This window comes from Grammomys surdaster, unplaced genomic scaffold (assembly GCF_004785775.1).
Source record: "Grammomys surdaster isolate TR1022 unplaced genomic scaffold, NIH_TR_1.0 126313, whole genome shotgun sequence".
Lineage (NCBI taxonomy): Eukaryota > Metazoa > Chordata > Mammalia > Rodentia > Muridae > Grammomys > Grammomys surdaster.
Window position 1 is genome coordinate 11,818,009 of NW_021621113.1, and position 17,964 is coordinate 11,835,972.

The 17,964-nt window shown below is 49.5% G+C and overlaps 2 protein-coding genes across 2 annotated transcripts in view; both read left to right on the forward strand.

Moving 5' to 3' along the window:
- The first annotated feature begins 3,582 nt into the window (after positions 1–3,582).
- Positions 3,583–4,826, forward strand: Rnf186 (ring finger protein 186). The gene has a single exon (XM_028759550.1). It carries the CDS (start codon positions 3,611–3,613, stop codon positions 4,445–4,447), a length of 837 nt encoding a protein of 278 aa, XP_028615383.1. The 5' UTR covers positions 3,583–3,610; the 3' UTR covers positions 4,448–4,826.
- A 4,835-nt stretch (positions 4,827–9,661) lies between these two features.
- The window catches only part of Tmco4 (transmembrane and coiled-coil domains 4), an 82,064-nt gene continuing 73,761 nt past the window's right edge, over positions 9,662–17,964 (forward strand). Inside the window, exon 1 of the mRNA XM_028759916.1 lies at positions 9,662–9,763. The gene's annotated coding sequence lies outside the window, so the exon portion shown is untranslated. The remainder of the gene's footprint in view (positions 9,764–17,964) is intronic.

The window sequence follows — 17,964 nt, forward strand, 5'->3', positions numbered from 1 at the left end:
TCTCTCTCTCTCTCTCTCTCTCTCTCTCTCTCTCTCTCTCTCTCTCTGTCTCAATAGAGGTCATGTCTCATAAGCAGTAGTAATAGGAATAGTCAGATTTTATTTTTTATTATTTATCTATTTATTTATTGGACACAGGGTCTCATTCTATAGCCCACACTGGCCTGGAACTCAATATCTAACCCAGGCTACCCTTCATATGTTAAGACCTTTATGTTAATACCTTTAATCCTTCTGCCTCACTATTTGGAGCGCTGAGATTGCAGGCATGAGCCACCACTCCAGCTCATATTCTCGACTGTATCTTTCTGTAATTCTTTGGTTACTACAACCAATTGACTTTATCTCTGCGTTGAGAGATCCAACACTGGGGGGAGGGCTCTGCCTCTAACCCACATTCTCAGTCCATCAACAGTTCTGATGACATCAAAGGATTGTTCTTCAGACAAGAACCCCAAGTATCTTCCCTCCATCACATTTCCATCCCCCCACTGTCTCTTTCTTCACGCCCCCACCCCTCCCATCTTGTGTGCTCACCTGAAGGTCTAAGGACAACTTTTGGGAGTTGGTTCTTTCCTTCCACCTTGCTGAGGCTACTGCTGAAACTTTGAACTGAAGTCTAGCTGGCCCTCGGGGTTGTGGATGGTTCTCCTGTCACTCCATCTGGAGACAGGGTGCAGAGATTACAGACAAACGCACGTGGATGAATCAGCATTTTACACAGGTTCTGAGGATCGGACTTGAGTCATTGAGATTACATGGCAAATCCTTTGACCCACTAGCTTTCTCTCTGGTTCCCTTCCTATTCCGAGACAGGGTCTTATGTATCCCATCTGGCCATGAACTCACTGTGTAGTCAAGAATGACCTTGAACTCCCGACTCTCCGGTCTCAAGTGCTGGGATTACAGGTGCGTGTCACCATGCACCCAGCATGCCTGGTTTGTGCTGTGCTGCAGAATTAAACCCAGGGTTTCTTGCATGCTAGGCAAACACTCTAACAACTGAGCTACAGCCCCAGCCCCTCCTTTAGTGACCCTCTGATGATCTGACTTCCTGTGGGTCTGATGTCCCTCTGACTTTTTAAAAATTTTATTATATATTTATTATATATTAAATGAATGTGGCTGAACAAGTTTCTCCTCCCCACTCCTCAACTCTCCCTAGACCCAGTGAACAGAAAAAAATATGACATAAGGCTAAGGCAGGAGAAGCCAGTGTCTCAGAGTGACACACTGTGTTACCCTGTGTACATGCTAGCTTATGGATCTTACCCACTCAGAGAGCCAAGGTGCTTTTCCCCAGGTACTAGGGTATTATCTAGATATTCCTCAATTGCAGGAAACAGAAATCCAATTTGACTTGACTTACTGTGAACTGGGGGGCTAGGGACAGTCCAGGCACACAAGGCCTTGGTTTTGAGCCCCAGTACTAAGAAAAAGAAAAGTACGTTTCATATAATTTAAAAAGCTACAGATAAATCCTCTAGCTTCAGGCATGACTGGATCCAGGTTCTAAAAGAATGTCCTACAGCTTGACCTTATTTCTGGGCAAGTTCTTTGTACACTGTGGCCTTGTCCCGTAGTACAGGCTTTTATCCTTACACTTGGAAACCCAAAAGAAAGCCACCCCCACTCCACTCCAACACACACACAAGTTCCAACAGGAGTCCCAGAATCCAATCTCATTGGCTTTGCTTAGATCATATGTCATGCCAGAACCAACCATTGCATCTAGCCAGATGGAATATGCTAACTGGTCCTACTTAAATCTCACAGCATCCGTCAGTCTCCACCCTGAATCCCATGATGTGCCCCCCAATCCTGTCCCCATTCCCTTACCCCTCCACCCCTCAACATACTCCTCACCTTGTCTCCCACAGACCCATATAAAAGGACTGTGGGGCGGCAGTAATCGCCCAAAGTGAAGACAGGTCACTGTCAGAAAGTTGAAAACATACTGGGCACAGACACCCAGGACTAGAGCCGAGGAGGCTTTCTGTGAACCTGGTAGAAACCTGGGTAGAAAGAAATTCCTGCTGACCCAGCCTAAGGCAGAAAGAATGGGAATTGGGGCTGGGATCCAGAGTGAGAGGACCCTGAGTGGGGAACAAACCAAGAACCGGCAGCCTCTGACTGCTGGGGGCTCCACACACAGGGGCTGAGCCTTGGCAGGCACAACCTCCCTGGGATGGAAATAAGGGCTTAATCCAAAAAACTTGACACCAGTAACCGCTGACAAGCAATCTCTGGATTCACTGTGGCGCCCTTTGTTGTTGTTGTTTTTGTTTTTTGTTTTGAGGGAAAGGACATCCATCCCAGCTCTTACATTCCAGGAATGGTAAGGGGGACAGGATTTCGTGATTGCCAAGCTGTGTCCTATCTGCCATCCTATGTGAGTTCTACCAGCTTAAGCCAGCCACCTGGAGGCCAATAGAATCTGCATGAATTGACATGGCTGAGTTCCAGGAGACAGGAACCAGACCTTGGACACGGCAAGATCCTGCCCCTGTGGTAGGCCCCTTGGCGGGCAGCCAACAAGCCAACACCCTGCCCCTGTGCCTAGACCTTCATTATAGAGCTGGGAGACCACAGGTGAGGACCCAGGCCGGAGAGTTTGCTCTGAAAAGACCCAAATAAAGCAGTTTATGCTCATGCCTCGGTGCCTAGAGCCAGGTGCCTATTCTTAAAGTGTCTGTTCCCATGGTGCCCTGACGGGAGAGATAAATACCTGGGAACCAGAAGCTGCTAATCCAGCTGTCAGGATGACAAGAAACTGAATGGACCAATGGGGGACTTTGGTAGTTTTGGTTTTCTGTTCAGACTTTCCTGTTCCGAATGCTTTGCCCAATGTATCTCTCTTTTTCCTAATGCCACCCTCATGTTTTCAAGGCACAAACACTCTCTTCTGCATTGATTCTGAAGTCTAGAAGGTCTGGTCAGAAATGCATCTCTGGAGGCCTTTCTCAAAGGGATGCTCCACACACAGTCACCCTCATCAGGACCACAGGGATGTTGATGAATTTTACAGCTATCTAGACCCCATCCAGGCCTCCTACATCTACCTCTCTGTGCCCCGAAGCCTTGTATTTTGCATTTTTAAAGGCTGGTGAAATGTCTCACCAAATACGCCAGCAATTCTAACGACCAAGTTTAACCCTCAGGATCCCATAGTAAAATGAGAGAACTGACTCTTCCAAGTCCTTTGACCTCTACATATATACCATGCATATATGTATCACACATATACACGAACACACACAGAGAATAAATGTAATTTTTAAAAGGTTGTGGGAAGTCCACTCATCTCCCCATACCAGGGGCCTTGATTGGCCAAGAGTGGGAGTGGGGGTGTCACTGGTGCACTCCAGAGCTTAGTAGGGCCATCTGTCATCACAGTTTCCGTTGGTTGTCATGTAGACACTCGCCAGGCATGGCCCCGACCGGAAAGTCCTGATTCATGAGACTCCACCCACTTTGGCCCTTCTATCAGGTAATTCAAAGTCTCCAGGTCTCCAAGTTACTGATTAACCCTGGGTTTCGAGTAAAGAAATAATAATAACTGAAGGGCCAACGTAAGCGGAGAAACAAGCTGGGCAACGAGGAGAGCAAGATGCCAGACATCTGCTGTCAGCAGGTACCCGCGGAGAGCAGAAAGGAGACTGGAAGCCTCCCCACAGGGCCGGAACCCATGCAAGTCCTGGCACCTCCAGCGGACACCCCGTGCGGATGCCCATGCTCGGAACAGCCTCATCCCTCCAACTCCGTCCCCAGAATGTCCTGCACTGAGGCCCCACAGCCTATCTCAGCGGGTGCCACCACCACAAGCACCATCATTGCTTTGGGGCCCACTGGGCGTCTCAGTATCTCTGTGGAGGGTGACCTGGAATGCTTGGTGTGCCGAGAGCCTTACAACTGTGCCCGGTCCCCCAAGCTGCTTAGCTGTCAGCATACCTTCTGTGCTGTATGCCTGAAGCTTCTGCTATGTGTGCAGGAAGACACCTGGTCCATCCCCTGTCCACTGTGCCGAAAGGTCACTGCCGTCCCGGGAGGCCTCATCTGCAGTCTGCGAGACCAGGAGGCGATGGTGGGGCGTCTGCCATGCCCAGAGGTGCGCCTCTGTCCCCAGAGGCTAGTGGGTTCTGCTGCTTCAGCAGCTCGGCCAGCCAACTGGACAGGAGAAGATGAACAGGACGTAGTGAGTGTCAACCGCGTAGCTGCCCGGCGCCTGGCTGTACACTTGCTCTTGTTGGCTCTTCTCATTGTCCTTATCCTGCCTTTCATCTACCCCGGCGTCATCCGGTGGGTGCTGGCCTTTGTCATTGCCCTGGCGCTCCTGATGTCCACCCTATTCTGCTGTCACCCCCAGAGTCAGAGTAGCAACTGGCCTTGCCCCAGGACTCTGTTCTGCAGGAAGCAAAAGCAAACCCAGATCACTTCTATTGCCTGAGAACTCCGGATCCCTACAGGCCCAGCGCTGCCAAGGTTCCCTCCTCCCCCAGACCTCACAGTCTGCACGGGTAAGGGGCTAGGAGCCTCCTTTCAAAATCACATTCGAACTGGACTTGCATGTCAAAGCCAGACTGGCCATGTTGGATCAAGGACCCCGTGCTGGAACAATGAGGTCCCGTCTGTCTGTCCTTGTGTAACATAGGAAGGAAAGGAAAGGGGGAAAGGGAGGAGACGTAACCCCTAAATGAGTAACTGTGACTCAAGGGTGGTGGGGTCCCTACCCCTCTTCCAGAGCTCCTGGGTTTTGTATATATCATTCTGTGGACATATTGGGACATTGACCTTACTACAAAGCAAATAGAACCAGGTCTCTTTTGTAATCCATGTAGCTGGCTTCATTTTTTAAATCGAGGTTTTGATGTTTTTGTGTGCTGGGAAGTTTGTGTCCATCTCTAGCCATTGTACATTTTCACTCCTAGGATGCCAGAGCCCATGGGAGCACTGTCAAGCTTTCTCCAGAGTGGCTTGCTACACCCATCCCAAACCTTCCATGCCAAAAGTTTCCTTCTGGTTTGCCACAGGGTCCACGCCAGGGTAGGGTACACATAGAATTGGAATTGTAAAGTGGGGAGGGGGGTATCTGAGGTTCAGCAGACAGAGATGGAGAGGTGTGGAGAGGGTGGGTCCAGGAATTGTCCCCGGGCTCCACGCTGAGATCACCAGTTGTGTACCATGAGGGCTTGACTCAGAGAATCTCAGGGTTATAAGCGGGAAAGGATACACACACACACACACACACACACACACACACACACACAGTGGACCCAGCTCGCCACCAGACTCCCAGACACACACGACAGAAGGGAAGCTTTCCAGATGGCGCCTCGCTTCTTATCACATCTATGGTTCTATTTGCTCCTTTGTCATAAAGATAAAACATCTCGTAAATGCAACGGTCCTCGGTGATGCCACCCCCACCTCAGCCTCAAAGTGACAGTCACTAGAAAGGTCCCTGGGTCATCTCTTCAAGACCATTTGGGTTTCTTTTTCATGCAAGGGGGCAACTGCCCTCAAAATGAGCTCTGGTGGGTTCCAGGATCAGGGCTCAGGTAAGGAGGAGGTGGGAGAGCAAGGGGTCCAGCATGGGAGCTTGGAAAGTCCCTGTGATCAGACTTAAAACTCTGGAGGGACTCCCCAGCCTCATGCACCGTCCTTTCCCATTCACCCCATTTCCTGTACTAGGAGAATAACAGGAGGGCACAGTTCATGGTGTCAGGATCTTTGTCAGGAGAGATGAGAGGACTCTGCCACTCGGTCCTGGGTGCTTGGCCTCGATCAGTGGTCACATGCTGTTGAGCAAGGTCTTTGGCTCTCCACTTCCCTTTCCTCAGACTGAGTTAAGTCTGACTCAGTTAGTCCTAAAACGCCCTGGATGCCCCAACTGCTCAGGGCACAGCTCGAGCCACAAGCTGATGGAGGGGCCTTGTGCCTCTGAATGCCTGCAAGGAGATCACATCAAGGGCTTCTTCTGTCTGACTGTGTGTCAGACTGAGGGTGGAGGTCAGTGGTAAAGTGTTTGCCTGGAATGTGTGAACCCCTAGGCTCACTCATCCCTGGTGTCACAAAATAAACACCCAAGCAAGCAAAAGCATGGGTATAGTATACTGCCCTGAAAATGGCAGCATCTTCTTAATTTTTCTTATAAGGTCAGACAATTCTTGGTGCAGCGAGAGTGTTGGGGGCGTGCATGGACTCAGGTTCTTACAGGCAGCCAGTGTGGTTCTGAAGAATACCCTTTCCCAGAGGGTGAACAGATAGCATCTCCCCCCATTGGCCTTGGGTGTGTGAAGTTTGGGATGACTGCCAGTCAGACAGCAAAAGAACGTTGTCTCCCCACCTACTCCGCCAGCCCCATTCAACTTCCTGGAGACAAAATCCACCCCCAAGTCTTCAGTTGGTCAAGGAAATCCTTTCTGCTACCATTTGGTGGGAGTGTGTTTGTCCAGTACTTGTAAGAGACACAGGCGTTTCCGTAACGGACAAGTTATGGCTTTTTAACAACCTTGTGGCGCTGAACCACTGTGTTCCTGCTCTTGCAGAAGAAGACACTGAGATCAGAAAAGTGAATTTACCTGCTGAAGGTTGCCCAGTCATTCTATGCCAGTGATCTTAGGAATTAGCCCAGAGTTTTATCTCAATGCAGTACCTCCTTTGTAAATAGAACGAACCTAAAAACTGACGGGCTTGGGAGAAATGTCATAGAAAATATGAGATGAACTACAGGAACCATGGGATTCAGAGATGAGTAGGTTTTAGAAGGAAGAATGATAAAAATCGGGCTGGGCCTGCAGACTAATCCCCCTCTAGTTTCCCTGCTCTGAATCCCACAGGTGAGAGCACTGGAGTCCCCAGGCTTAAAGAATGTCCTCATCTGATCAAATGACTACTGTCCTGTGCCTTAGCTTGGGACCTAGACCTACAAGCCCCTGCTGTCATTCCTGGCTTAGGATGGGTCCCAGACAAAGCATCTTTGGGGTCCCTGGGCAAAGATGTTCTAACACTCTGTCCCTTTGAAGCTGACCTGGTCCCAACCATCTTCTGGAACTTCAAAACTTGGGGACAAGAATGCAGGTAAGGTTACTGCTGCCCTGGAGTGGGCAGAGAAGTCAGGCGTGCTACAGGGGGATGTGAGTGGACAGGTCCAGCCAAGAGGCCTCAGGCTCAGGGCCAGGCTCTGGCCCTCACTGAAGGAAGTTACAGAATGTGTCTGAGCCTTTGGTTGTCCGTTTGGAGATGGGAGGGTGGCTCTAGGTTCACGGAGAGACCCCACCTCGAAGGAAATGGTGGAGAGTGACACAGCAGGACACCTGATGTCCCCCTCTGACCTAAAAAGAAGGACAGGGCTAAACTTACATAGTGCGACACTCATTCGAGACCCTGGGGCCAACCTCCAATTACAACAAGAGAACCCTTGACATCTGTCCTGTATTATGATATACTTTTAATGTCTGAGACTCATATCCTGGTGATACAAAACACATTGTTAACTAATACATGAACACGTGTTTAAAGGTCTTAAGTAGCTCTGGGAGATCATCCTCACTTCTTTCTGTGGAGAGGCCGTTTGCTGCTCTCAGACTCTAAAAGCAGGCCGGGCAGGGATGAACGCTCCTTCTTTATGGATATCGAGGGATGGAGGAGCCTGGCCCACCAGGACTCTGCCACTGAGCTGCTCCTCCAGAGGCAGTGATGGGAAATGTCCCCTACTCTGTAAAGACCCACGGGGGTGGGGGTGGGGGTGAAAAGACACGCCCCTGTCACAGCAGGAAGCGCCCCCCCCAAGCTAGGATGACCTTTGACTCACTGTAAAGACAGGAAGGTCTCAGGCCTGTGATCCCCCTGCCTCAGCCTTGGCACCACTCTGCAACAAGAAGCTGTGGTGTCAGCATTTCAGCATCGGGCCCTGATCATCTTTTTAAACAAAGGCAAAGCAGGGCTTAGCTCAGAGGCAACCAGTAACTACACTAAGGGTGACAATCTGTCACTTGTTTAGCAAACGTGTCTGACAAGGGCTTTGGGGCGACCAACAGGAGACTTTCAGAAACAGTGCAAAGTCCTCAGCAAAAAATTCATGTGCCCTTTGCCCTACTTTCCAATCTTAACACTGATATATTGGTCAAGATTTTAAAAAATCAATATTGATGTGTGGCTATGGACTACAAAGCACAGGCTCCCCTGCTCAGCGTTCTCCCATGTCTTTACTGTCCCCGAACCCCGCCTAAGGGACCACTTTGTATTGAGTGTGACTTCTTTTCTAAAACCATTTTCCATATTGATTTCCTTTATCTATTGCTATTCTTTTCTCCTTTAGCGAATGATCCTCTTTCTTTTTAACTTTCAGAGTTACATTTATTTATTTTTTTTATATCAAGAACTTACTAAATCAGCTTATACTAAAATAGAAACGGCAGCTGTCTCACACGTGAAAGGGTGAGGTAGGTAGTTGCTCAGGCTGAGGCTACTTCAGCCCAGAACCGTTTCTTAACCGGTGACCTCTGGCCACTCCAGTCCTACATACCTCATAGCCAACAATAGGATCTTTTAAAATTCCGTGGGATTTGGGGGGGTGGGGTGGGAGGGGCGTGCCATTTTGGTATGGTTATTGCCCCGCCTTAGTGATGTCCAGAATCTCAGCTAGAATCCTTCAACCCTCCACAACAGTCCTTTTTGACCTACAATAACCCCCTTGCTGTTCTAGGTCCTGATTGGCCGATAGGGAGATCAGGTGATGGAGGCCCCATAGCATTCCTGTAGGATCCTGAGTCACCTGCTCCCGGCTGGAATGTTGCACGTCTGACCTGTCTGCTCGAGTCCTTTTTCCACTTACAACTCCAACCTATCTTCTCCAGGAGAAAGAGCAACGACATTAGAGGTCACGGTGACTCATATTCCAGCCCTGATCAGGATGGCCGCCTACTTCCTTGCCTGTAGACTAAGTGTGATGAAAATTCACAGGTTGCCAGGGCAACAAGACTCATCTCCCAAGTGAGGAGGCATGGGAGATCCCCATTCCTGGAGCCTTTAAGTTCTAGTATGAGATACCCAGATTGTAAATTGGCAAACAGGAAAACAATCAACTTCCACAGTAATTAAAATATGAGCCCATCGGCCTGGTGTGCTAATCCATAGCCTTGGAACAGAACCTGGCACATAGTAGGTGTTCAGCAAATATCTGTTTAATGGCTAAAGCTGGGTGGGTGGCTAGTCTCACGGGAACGGAACCCCCCCCAAACGGAGGCCTGTGGGATGGAAGAGCCGCGAGTGTAGACTGGCGAGCATTAGAGAAAGTGAAAGAAGAATCAGAAGGCGTGGATGTTGCAAACTTCACCGCACAGTGTGCACAGGAGGGGGAGGCTGCTTCTGGGACAGGCTCTTTCCAAGTGTGGCGGCAAAATTTATAAGCTTCCCCTTCAAGTGTCTGCTCGTCCTCCCCTCCAGCCAGCCGAGCCCCTGGGGAGCACTTTCTGCAGAGCCCTCCCGTGCCCCTGACTTCGTGTGTGTGGGGTGGGGGGGTGCAGATCTCCGGGTCCCATCCCGAGGCCAGCACCCATACGATAGCTTTGGTGGCTTAGGTGGCGGTGCGCCCGGCCCAGCCCGGAAGAGAAGACCAGGGCCCTAGGGCTGCGCAGGCGGGACCGGCCCAGGCCGGTGTGGGGCGGCTGGGTCAGGGCGAGGACGGGCGGAGAGCGCCAGGCGGGAGCAGCAGGGCTGCCAGGATTCCGGTCGTGGTCCTCTCTGTCGCTGCTGCCACCAGGTAAGCCCGCGGGGATCCCCGATCGCCCCCACACCGCCGACACTGCCCTTCCGGACCCGGAAGTGCTCTCAGGATTCGAGCTGGATGGCTGGAGGGGAAACTGATGCGGGCGAGCATGCTGGCGGCCCCTGCCAGCCAGAACAGCCCAGGGCACCAAACACTCCTCTGAAAGGCGAGGGGCTGGGTTGGGAGGGAAGAAAGGACCTTGCCCAAGGTCACGCAGGGTCACTGGATACCCCCTGCGTACTGGAAGCGCCAGGCACCGGCTCCCACAGAGTCTCCAGACTCAATTCCCCGAGGCCTGGGAAGCCCCAGAGTCCGGGAAAGGCCCGGCCCCTTCCTGCTGTGACAGAGGCGTGGCTTCTCGCCCCGCTGTGGCTATTTACAGAGTAGGGGACGTTTCCCATTACTGTTGCAGGAGCAGATTTTACATACGGGAAAACTGAGGCTGGGAACAATGAGGTGATTTTGGCCAGGACCAGGCAATCAGAACAAAGACGATATCAAGGGTGAGCTAACTTACTTCAGAGTTTGACCCAGTGTTAGGTTCAAAGTTGGCCTCCATAATGTCCTTGTCCTTCCCAGGGGTGACCCAGAGTAGAAGCAGGGGCTGGCTAAATCTGCAGGTTTGACCCCGAGGCCACTGCTGCGTTGAAGTAGCAGGGAACACACACCTCTAAGGCTTCCAGGGCCTCCACTCACTGTGGATTTATTGAACACCTACTTTGTGTTATTGTGTACATTGCTTAGGCTCTGAAAACACAGCAGCGAAGATTCCTCAAGGTGAATCAGCTGAACAGAGAGACAAAGCCGCCGAAATCCTCCAACTACTCAGTATGTAGAGAAGTCAGGAAGGAACCCAGGGCCCCATCCTCCTAGTTAGAACCTCTGGGCCTTACTGAAGATGCTTCTTCCAGCCTGAGTTTCCCACTCCCCAAATATCTGAGTATAGATCAGTGAGTAGAAACCCCTAGACTTCAAAGATAACCCTTAATGAATTTAGGAGCCCGGGAAGCCTGGTACTGCCACTTCCTCTCTGTATCACCTTGGGTGTCTCCCTGGACCTCCATTTCCTTATTTAACACAAAAGGATTGTAATTCCTCCCGGTGCTGAAGATACTGTCAGGATGCTTCATGAATTCAAAAGCACAGTACCCAAAGCAAAAGTAAATTAAAGCCAGGCATGGTGGCACAGACCTTTAATCCTGGCACTTGGGATTTAATCTCAAACTGTGAGTTTGAGACTGACCTGGCCTACATAGTGAGTTCCAGGACAACCAGGGCTATGTAGAGAAACTGTCTTTTAAAAAATTTAAAAAAAAAAATATTTGCAGCTGGGTGATGGTGGCTCACACCTTTAATCCCAGCACTTGGGAGGCAGAGGCAGGCAGAGCTTTGTGAGTTTGAGGCCAGCCTGATCTAGAGTGAGTTCCAGGACAACAGGCTACTCAGAGAAATCCTGTCTTTAAAAAACAAATACAGGGCTGGAGAGATGGCTCAGTGGTGAAGAGTACTGGCTGCTCTTCTAGAGGACATGGGATCAATTCCCGGCACCCACATAACCGCTCACAACTGGCTGTGACACCTGTCCCAGGGGATCTGACACCCCCCCCCCCCATACACACACAGACAAAGATACATGTAGTCAAATCACCAATATGCATAAAATTAAAAATAAATAAAAAATTAAAAGAAAGAAAAAACAAACAATACTTGCTTGGGGTGCTAAAGACAAAACCCAGGCTTTCTTTTGTCCTAAAACCTACTGAGCTATGCCTCAAACAAGCAGAGATGCGTTTTTTCACAGGTCTAGTGACTTGATAACCTGTTCTCCTCAGTAGAGAAAACTTAGCTGCAGACAGAGCTAGGATGGCTGCCTTCCAGGTGAGGAGGTTGAGGCTCCCTCCAGGGCTGGAAACATAACACCCACCTCACACTCTGCGTGTCCAGTTTTACCTCTCCTCCAGGCTCCTGCAGGCTCAGACAGTCAGGGTGTATTCCTCAGCTTCCCAGCAAGCTGTGACCTCTCAGGCACACCTCGGCTTCCTTTACAAAATCTTCGTCTGCAAGCTTGACTGAAGAAGGAAATCAGGGTGAGGTCTGGAACCCTCGGAGCTGCTGTAGGCCCAGGCTTTAGCGTGGCTGGGAGCACAACTGACTGATTTAGCTTGCTGCTGCTCAGCCTGAACTTGGATACCTTGACTGGGAAGAGTAGACCAGAGCCTGGGCTTGGCTGGTGTAGGACCTGAAGGTAGTCCTTAACATTAGGCAGTTAATAGTCCTCTTATATGCTTTCAGTGGTTTTCGGGTTTTTGAGACAAAGTCTCAGGTAGCCCAGGCTGGCCTTGAACTCACTACGTAGCCAAGGATGACCATTTAGATCTTCTGATCCTCCAGCCTCTACCTCTTGAGTGCTGGGATAAGACAGATGGAAAAGGAAAAAAAAAAAAAAGGAACACAGAGCTTTATGCATGTGGAACAAGCTTTCTCCCAGCAGAGATCCTGGGCTCTGAAATACTGCTATTTAGCATAGACTTGGAGTACAGAGGAGAGGATAGCCACAGAACGTGTTACAGCAGGCAGAATTCAGTCGTTTCCATTTGACCTCCCTGCACTGACAGCTGGACCACAGTGCTACCCCTCTGCCTGAAACCTGGCCTGGCTCCCTGTTTGGGTCAAGAGCAAAATTCTGGGTCTTGGACTCTAAGGTCCTTCATCTGTGCCCGCTGTAACCTCCTGCATGCCGCAGAGAGCTTGGTCAACAGTCCTCTGCCTCACCTCCTCCCTACCCCTCTTCCTGATAAATATCTCATTCATCTGATTTTTAGCACAGCCCAGCTCTGCATTCCAAATGTCCAGGCCACACAAGTCATGGGACCTGTGTCAGAGGTTAAGCCCCAATGGAAACGAACTCAAATTGCCAGCCCACGTGTACCTGCCCGTGACTTCTAGCGTCCCATCGGAGGCTGCTTGTTAGATGTTCAGTAGTGAAAGCTACCTGCAGAAAGAACCTCTTGGGAAAACTGGGGGCCTTTGTTGTATATAAAACCCATTGCCCTTCGCACAGGCGCGCGCATACACACATACACACACACATACACGCACATGCACACGCACACACACATATATACACATATATATACATATATATATATGTCATTTGTCAATTGTAGAGAGAGCCATCATCCATCCATCCATTTATTCATTTATTCAGCTCCGCCTCTACCAGATGCTATCACAGGGTACCTCATACAACATAACCAGAAGCCACTTTCTTGTCAGACATCATCTGGAGCAGACAAATCAAGACAGAAGAGTTAACTAGGAATGGGTGGTGGGGCTGGTGTGAACCCACAGCTCTCATGAGGGCATGGGGTCCTGGGGTGGAGCGACAGGAATACACTAGTGCCCTGGACTTCAACCGCTCTCTCCCTAATGCTCCTGGTCACGGAGGCAGGCACACAGGGAAGGGGTAGGACTCAGACTATGGCTTCACAGGCAGCAGCCCCGCGCTAGCTCTGCAAACCGACGAAGGCTCATGGCAGCGGGGTCCACTTAGTAAAACATCAGAAGAGAAAGTATTTGGGGTTCTTTTTTATTTAGTTTTGTATCTTATCATATTTCTTCAGTGCCAGGAGCCTGTGTGTGTGCTAGTGTCACTCTGTCACTGAGCTTGGAATCTGAAATCACATTGGCCTAGGGACTAGTAGGACTGCGGCATGCCAGTGATGTGATCTCCACTTTTAGTAAGCCCTTGGCTTCCTCAGGTCAAGCGGGGACAGGGATGGTGCCTTCCTCCCAAGGCTGCTGTGAATCAGAATGGGGGTGGGGATGGGGTATGTGACAGTCTGCCTCAGGAAACCTCAGCAGACGTTGTTAGCACCGCTTGTTATGTACAGAGTACCACTTGCACATGGGGACTGCATAAGTTAGGCCTGGAGACAGAGTGACTTGAAGAAGAAATTAGTCGCCACCCCCACCCCATCCCAACCCCAACTGCCATGGTCATCTTGGGAAAAGAGCATATCATAGAAAAGTCAGACTGTGCAAAGGCCATACTCCCACAGTATCTGGGGGACTTGGGGACAGCAGGGCAGTGTGGCAACAGCAGAATGAGGGAGGAGGAAAGAAGGGGGGAGGATGTTAGCAGGGAGAAGCAGGGGAGGGGGATGGTAGCAGGGCCATGGGACCAGATTGCCTGTGGCCCTGTCCTCTTTGTAAAGGCCTTGCCTGGGTGAGAAGGGAGCAGACGGGTACAGTGTGACTGCCTTGGGATAGTGCTGTCTTCATGGTGTCTGATGAATGTCAGACACAGGACTGGTGAAGGGCCTCCTCTGTGACCCCCATGGAAATGTGGGTGGCTTGTGCCAGGGCCCCAGCAGGAAGAAAGAGCAAATGTGGACACAGACCACAGAACCGGCCCTGCACCCATCCTCCCTTCTGCCCACCTCCAGGCTCCTGGCGGGAGGGGAGGAGGGTGGTACTTTTCATTCCAGGCTCAACATCTTCTTCTGGTATGTGAGGAGGTTGTCCCAGGCTCTCTGGGTTCTTCTGTGGTGGAAGCGTTGCTATGGAGATCTCCTAACATACCTCATTCATCTTTAGCTTTCAATTAGACTTTGAGGCAGGGGCATTGAGTGAATATTATGATGGGTGAGGGCAAGGAGGGGGAGCTAGAGTCCTTGCTTCCAGAATCATCTTATGATTAGCTGTATGTCTGTGTGTGTGTGTGTGTGTGTGACAGACACACACACACAGCTTTCAACTATACTCTTTAATAATTGAAATTTTTTTCAAATTTACTTCTGTTTATTTTGTTTGCATTGGCGTTTTGCCTGCGTGTATGTCTGTGTGAGGGTGTCAGATCTTGGTGTTACAGTTATGAGCTGCCATGTGGGTGCTGGGATTTGAACTTGGGTCTTGTGGAAGAGCAGTCAGTGCTCTTAACCACTGAACCATCTCTCCAGCCCCTTAGTTATACTCTTAAAGATTTCAAGTTTAAAGAACCCACTGTGGTTCGGTGTTGGAATGGACTTTTGTGATAAATGTTTGTTCTTGACTCTGTGCTCCAAGTTTCCTGCCCTCCCTAGACACTATAACTGTCTCTGTTGATTATCTGAGAGAACGTCTAAAAGTTCACTTGTGACCAGAATGAAGAGAGAAACACCTCCTCCTGTGCACACAAACACACACTCACAGACAGACACACATGCACACACACAGACACACAGACATATATACACACACAGACAGATAGATACACATGTACACAAACACAGACAGACATACACATACAGGCACACAGACAGATACACATGCACACACAGACACACAGACAGATACACATGCACACACAGACACACAGACAGACACACAATCACACACACAGACACACAGACATGTGCACACACAAACACACATGCACATACACAGAGACACAGACACACACACACATTATGTCGGACATTGATTTTTCACAGACTGCTTCAGGGAAGAGAGAGCTGCAACTGGAAAAACAACATTCATTCTTGTATGGGGTCTTATCCAGGCCTGGGTCAGACAGTGTTCGGATGATTTAAAGCATGATATTGACCATACTTAATGTCCCTTTCCATGCTGGCTTTGGGATTTTTTCCTTAGGAGAAATTACACTGCCTTGTGTTTGGTGCCAGTCAACAAACACCCACTGGGTGCCCACTGGAGCTCTCAAGGCCCAAGACTGCTATTTGTAGAATGCTTGGCTCTCAGTCCCACGAGTGACAAAATTCACTTGAGCAGCATTTTCCTTAGTGATAGATATGTGCTTGGCTGGCTAAAAGTCACACTCACTGAGGGTCACAATGAGGTCTTTCCAGAACCATCCCTGTCTGTCACGAGTCTGGACACACAGCCTCACTGTGGGTGTGGTGGCTCTCAGGCTGTAAAAATTGTTACCCTGGCAGATGCTGTTCTTCTAGATCAAACATGGACCTTGTTTGGAGTCCCTAGATGTCTTTACAGTACCTGAAAAAGGATATGATCTCCAGGAGACTCTCAGAAACAGTGGCTTCTCCCTCCATTGTGACCTTCGGCCCTGGTGCTGCTGGGAAACACAGAGATGTTGGCAACAACAGCATGTTTTTCTTGCCACAGGAATCCAGGGCTTCCTAGAATTAGTGTCTCTTCACACACACTTTAGGATCCCAGTTCAACTTTGAGCTGGGTATTGATTTTAACCCACAGCAAGGGGTGGAGGGGCCCCAGAACCAGAGCTCATAGCTCCTGTGGCACCACCTCCCCTACCCCACAGGTGCCACCATACTCCTTAGATGGAGGGGAGGGGGGACAGCCTAATGCTCACATAACCCCAAGCTGGAACCGCAGGCTCCTTCATCCCTACACTGAAGATGGTTAAGGACCGCCTCTCTCTGCGTAACTGGCCCATCCATTTTGCTACTGTCGGGACCTGTTGGTCAAACAATGGCTCATTTCGGTGACCCAGGCTTCATCTGGTTGGTTGAGCTACATGGAGCCAGTGTTCTAACCCAAAACACACCCTTCCAAGGAGAAAGTAACAGGACTGTTATTTTAATTTATCTTTTTCTGGCCCAGGGAGCTGGATCAGCAGGTAAAAATGCCTACTGCCAAGCCTGACATCCTAAGTCTGATTCCAGGGGTCTTACATAGTAGAATTCGAGAACCATCATCCACCAATTGTCCTCTGACTTCCACATGTGCACTGTGTCATGTGTGCCTACACACACACACACACACACACACACACACAGTGTGAATTTTAAATTGACTGCTCTCTTTCCATTATAATAATATCAATAAGTTCATTATAATATGCTAGAAAAATAAAACCCAGTAACCTCTAGTTCTTTGGCCAAGAGACAAGGATCATGAGCATCTCAGTGAAGTCCGTTCAGTTCTTTTTGCTCTGTAAACATTTTGTAATACATAACTAGAGGGCTGCAGAGGCGGGTCAGCAGCTCAGAGCACTGGCTGCTCTTCCAGAGGACCCAAGCTTGGTTCCCAGCATCCACATCAGGTGGCTCTAGGGGATCTGGTGCCTCTGGATTTCTCAGGCACCTGCACCTCTGTCATGTATGTAGACATGTTCCCCACACATAAAAAAATAAAAGTATTTTAATAACTCAAATTCTATACATATGTACATATATACTATATGTATAATATATATTATATATATATGGTAATATACTGGTGAGCCACTTCTCTAGGGGAAAAATTGAAGTTTGTAGCACTTGCCAATTTCTTGTGGTGTAAATGTCCCCACCGCCAGTTGCAGGCTGATAGCAGCACTGCACACAGAGTTGGGATGAGAGCTGATGGCCACAGGCCAGCACATCTGGACCAGCACAAGCCAGCTCCACTCTCATGTCTGCTAGTGGGAAAACTTAACGAGGGAAAGGGGTCGTTTTTTGCTCAAAGATTCAAGTTTCAGTCAGGATCGCTTGGCCCTGCTGCCTGGAGCCTGTGGCAGCTCAGGGTATCATGATGGGACTGTGGGGTGATCTGTTCACCCCACAATAGCCAAAAACAGAGAGATCGGAGGTGGCAGACCCAATAGACCCCAATGACGTCACTTCCTCCCACTGGGCTCCCTGGCTCAAAGGTGGTGCCATCGCCCCGCCCCCACTAATTGTAACAGACTGAACCCCAAGCCCTCTCCACTGGGACCTTTGAGGGACATTTTATAAACTGCAGCAATATTATAAATTTTAAATGTTTATTTTTTTCTGATCTTAGAACTGGTATTTACTTATATTGATAATGCACAAAACACAAACATAAAAGGGAAATATTAAATTCACCCAGAGTCCAGCTCCTCTCTGTTTGGAATGGTCCATGCCCAGTATCCTGACACGTGTCCCGGTAGTTCCCTGCCCAAGACAGACACACACAGCACCTTCTAGAGAGTTCAAAGGGTTTTATTGGAGAAAACAGATTAAACACACTCACATCCCTGACAGTTCACCTTTGCAGAAATAATTTTGGAAAATGCCTTCCTTGTCAAGTTTCTTCTCTGTGTGGTTTTCCCACAGGATTTGGGTCAATTCAAATTTCCTCACTTTTAGGGACTCTTGTGCACCGATGAAGTATTTAAAATTTGGTTAGCTTTTAAAGAGGCAAAAGTAATCTTCCTGGCTCTGTGTGTGTGTGTGTGTGTGTGTGTGTGTGTGTGTGTGTGTGTG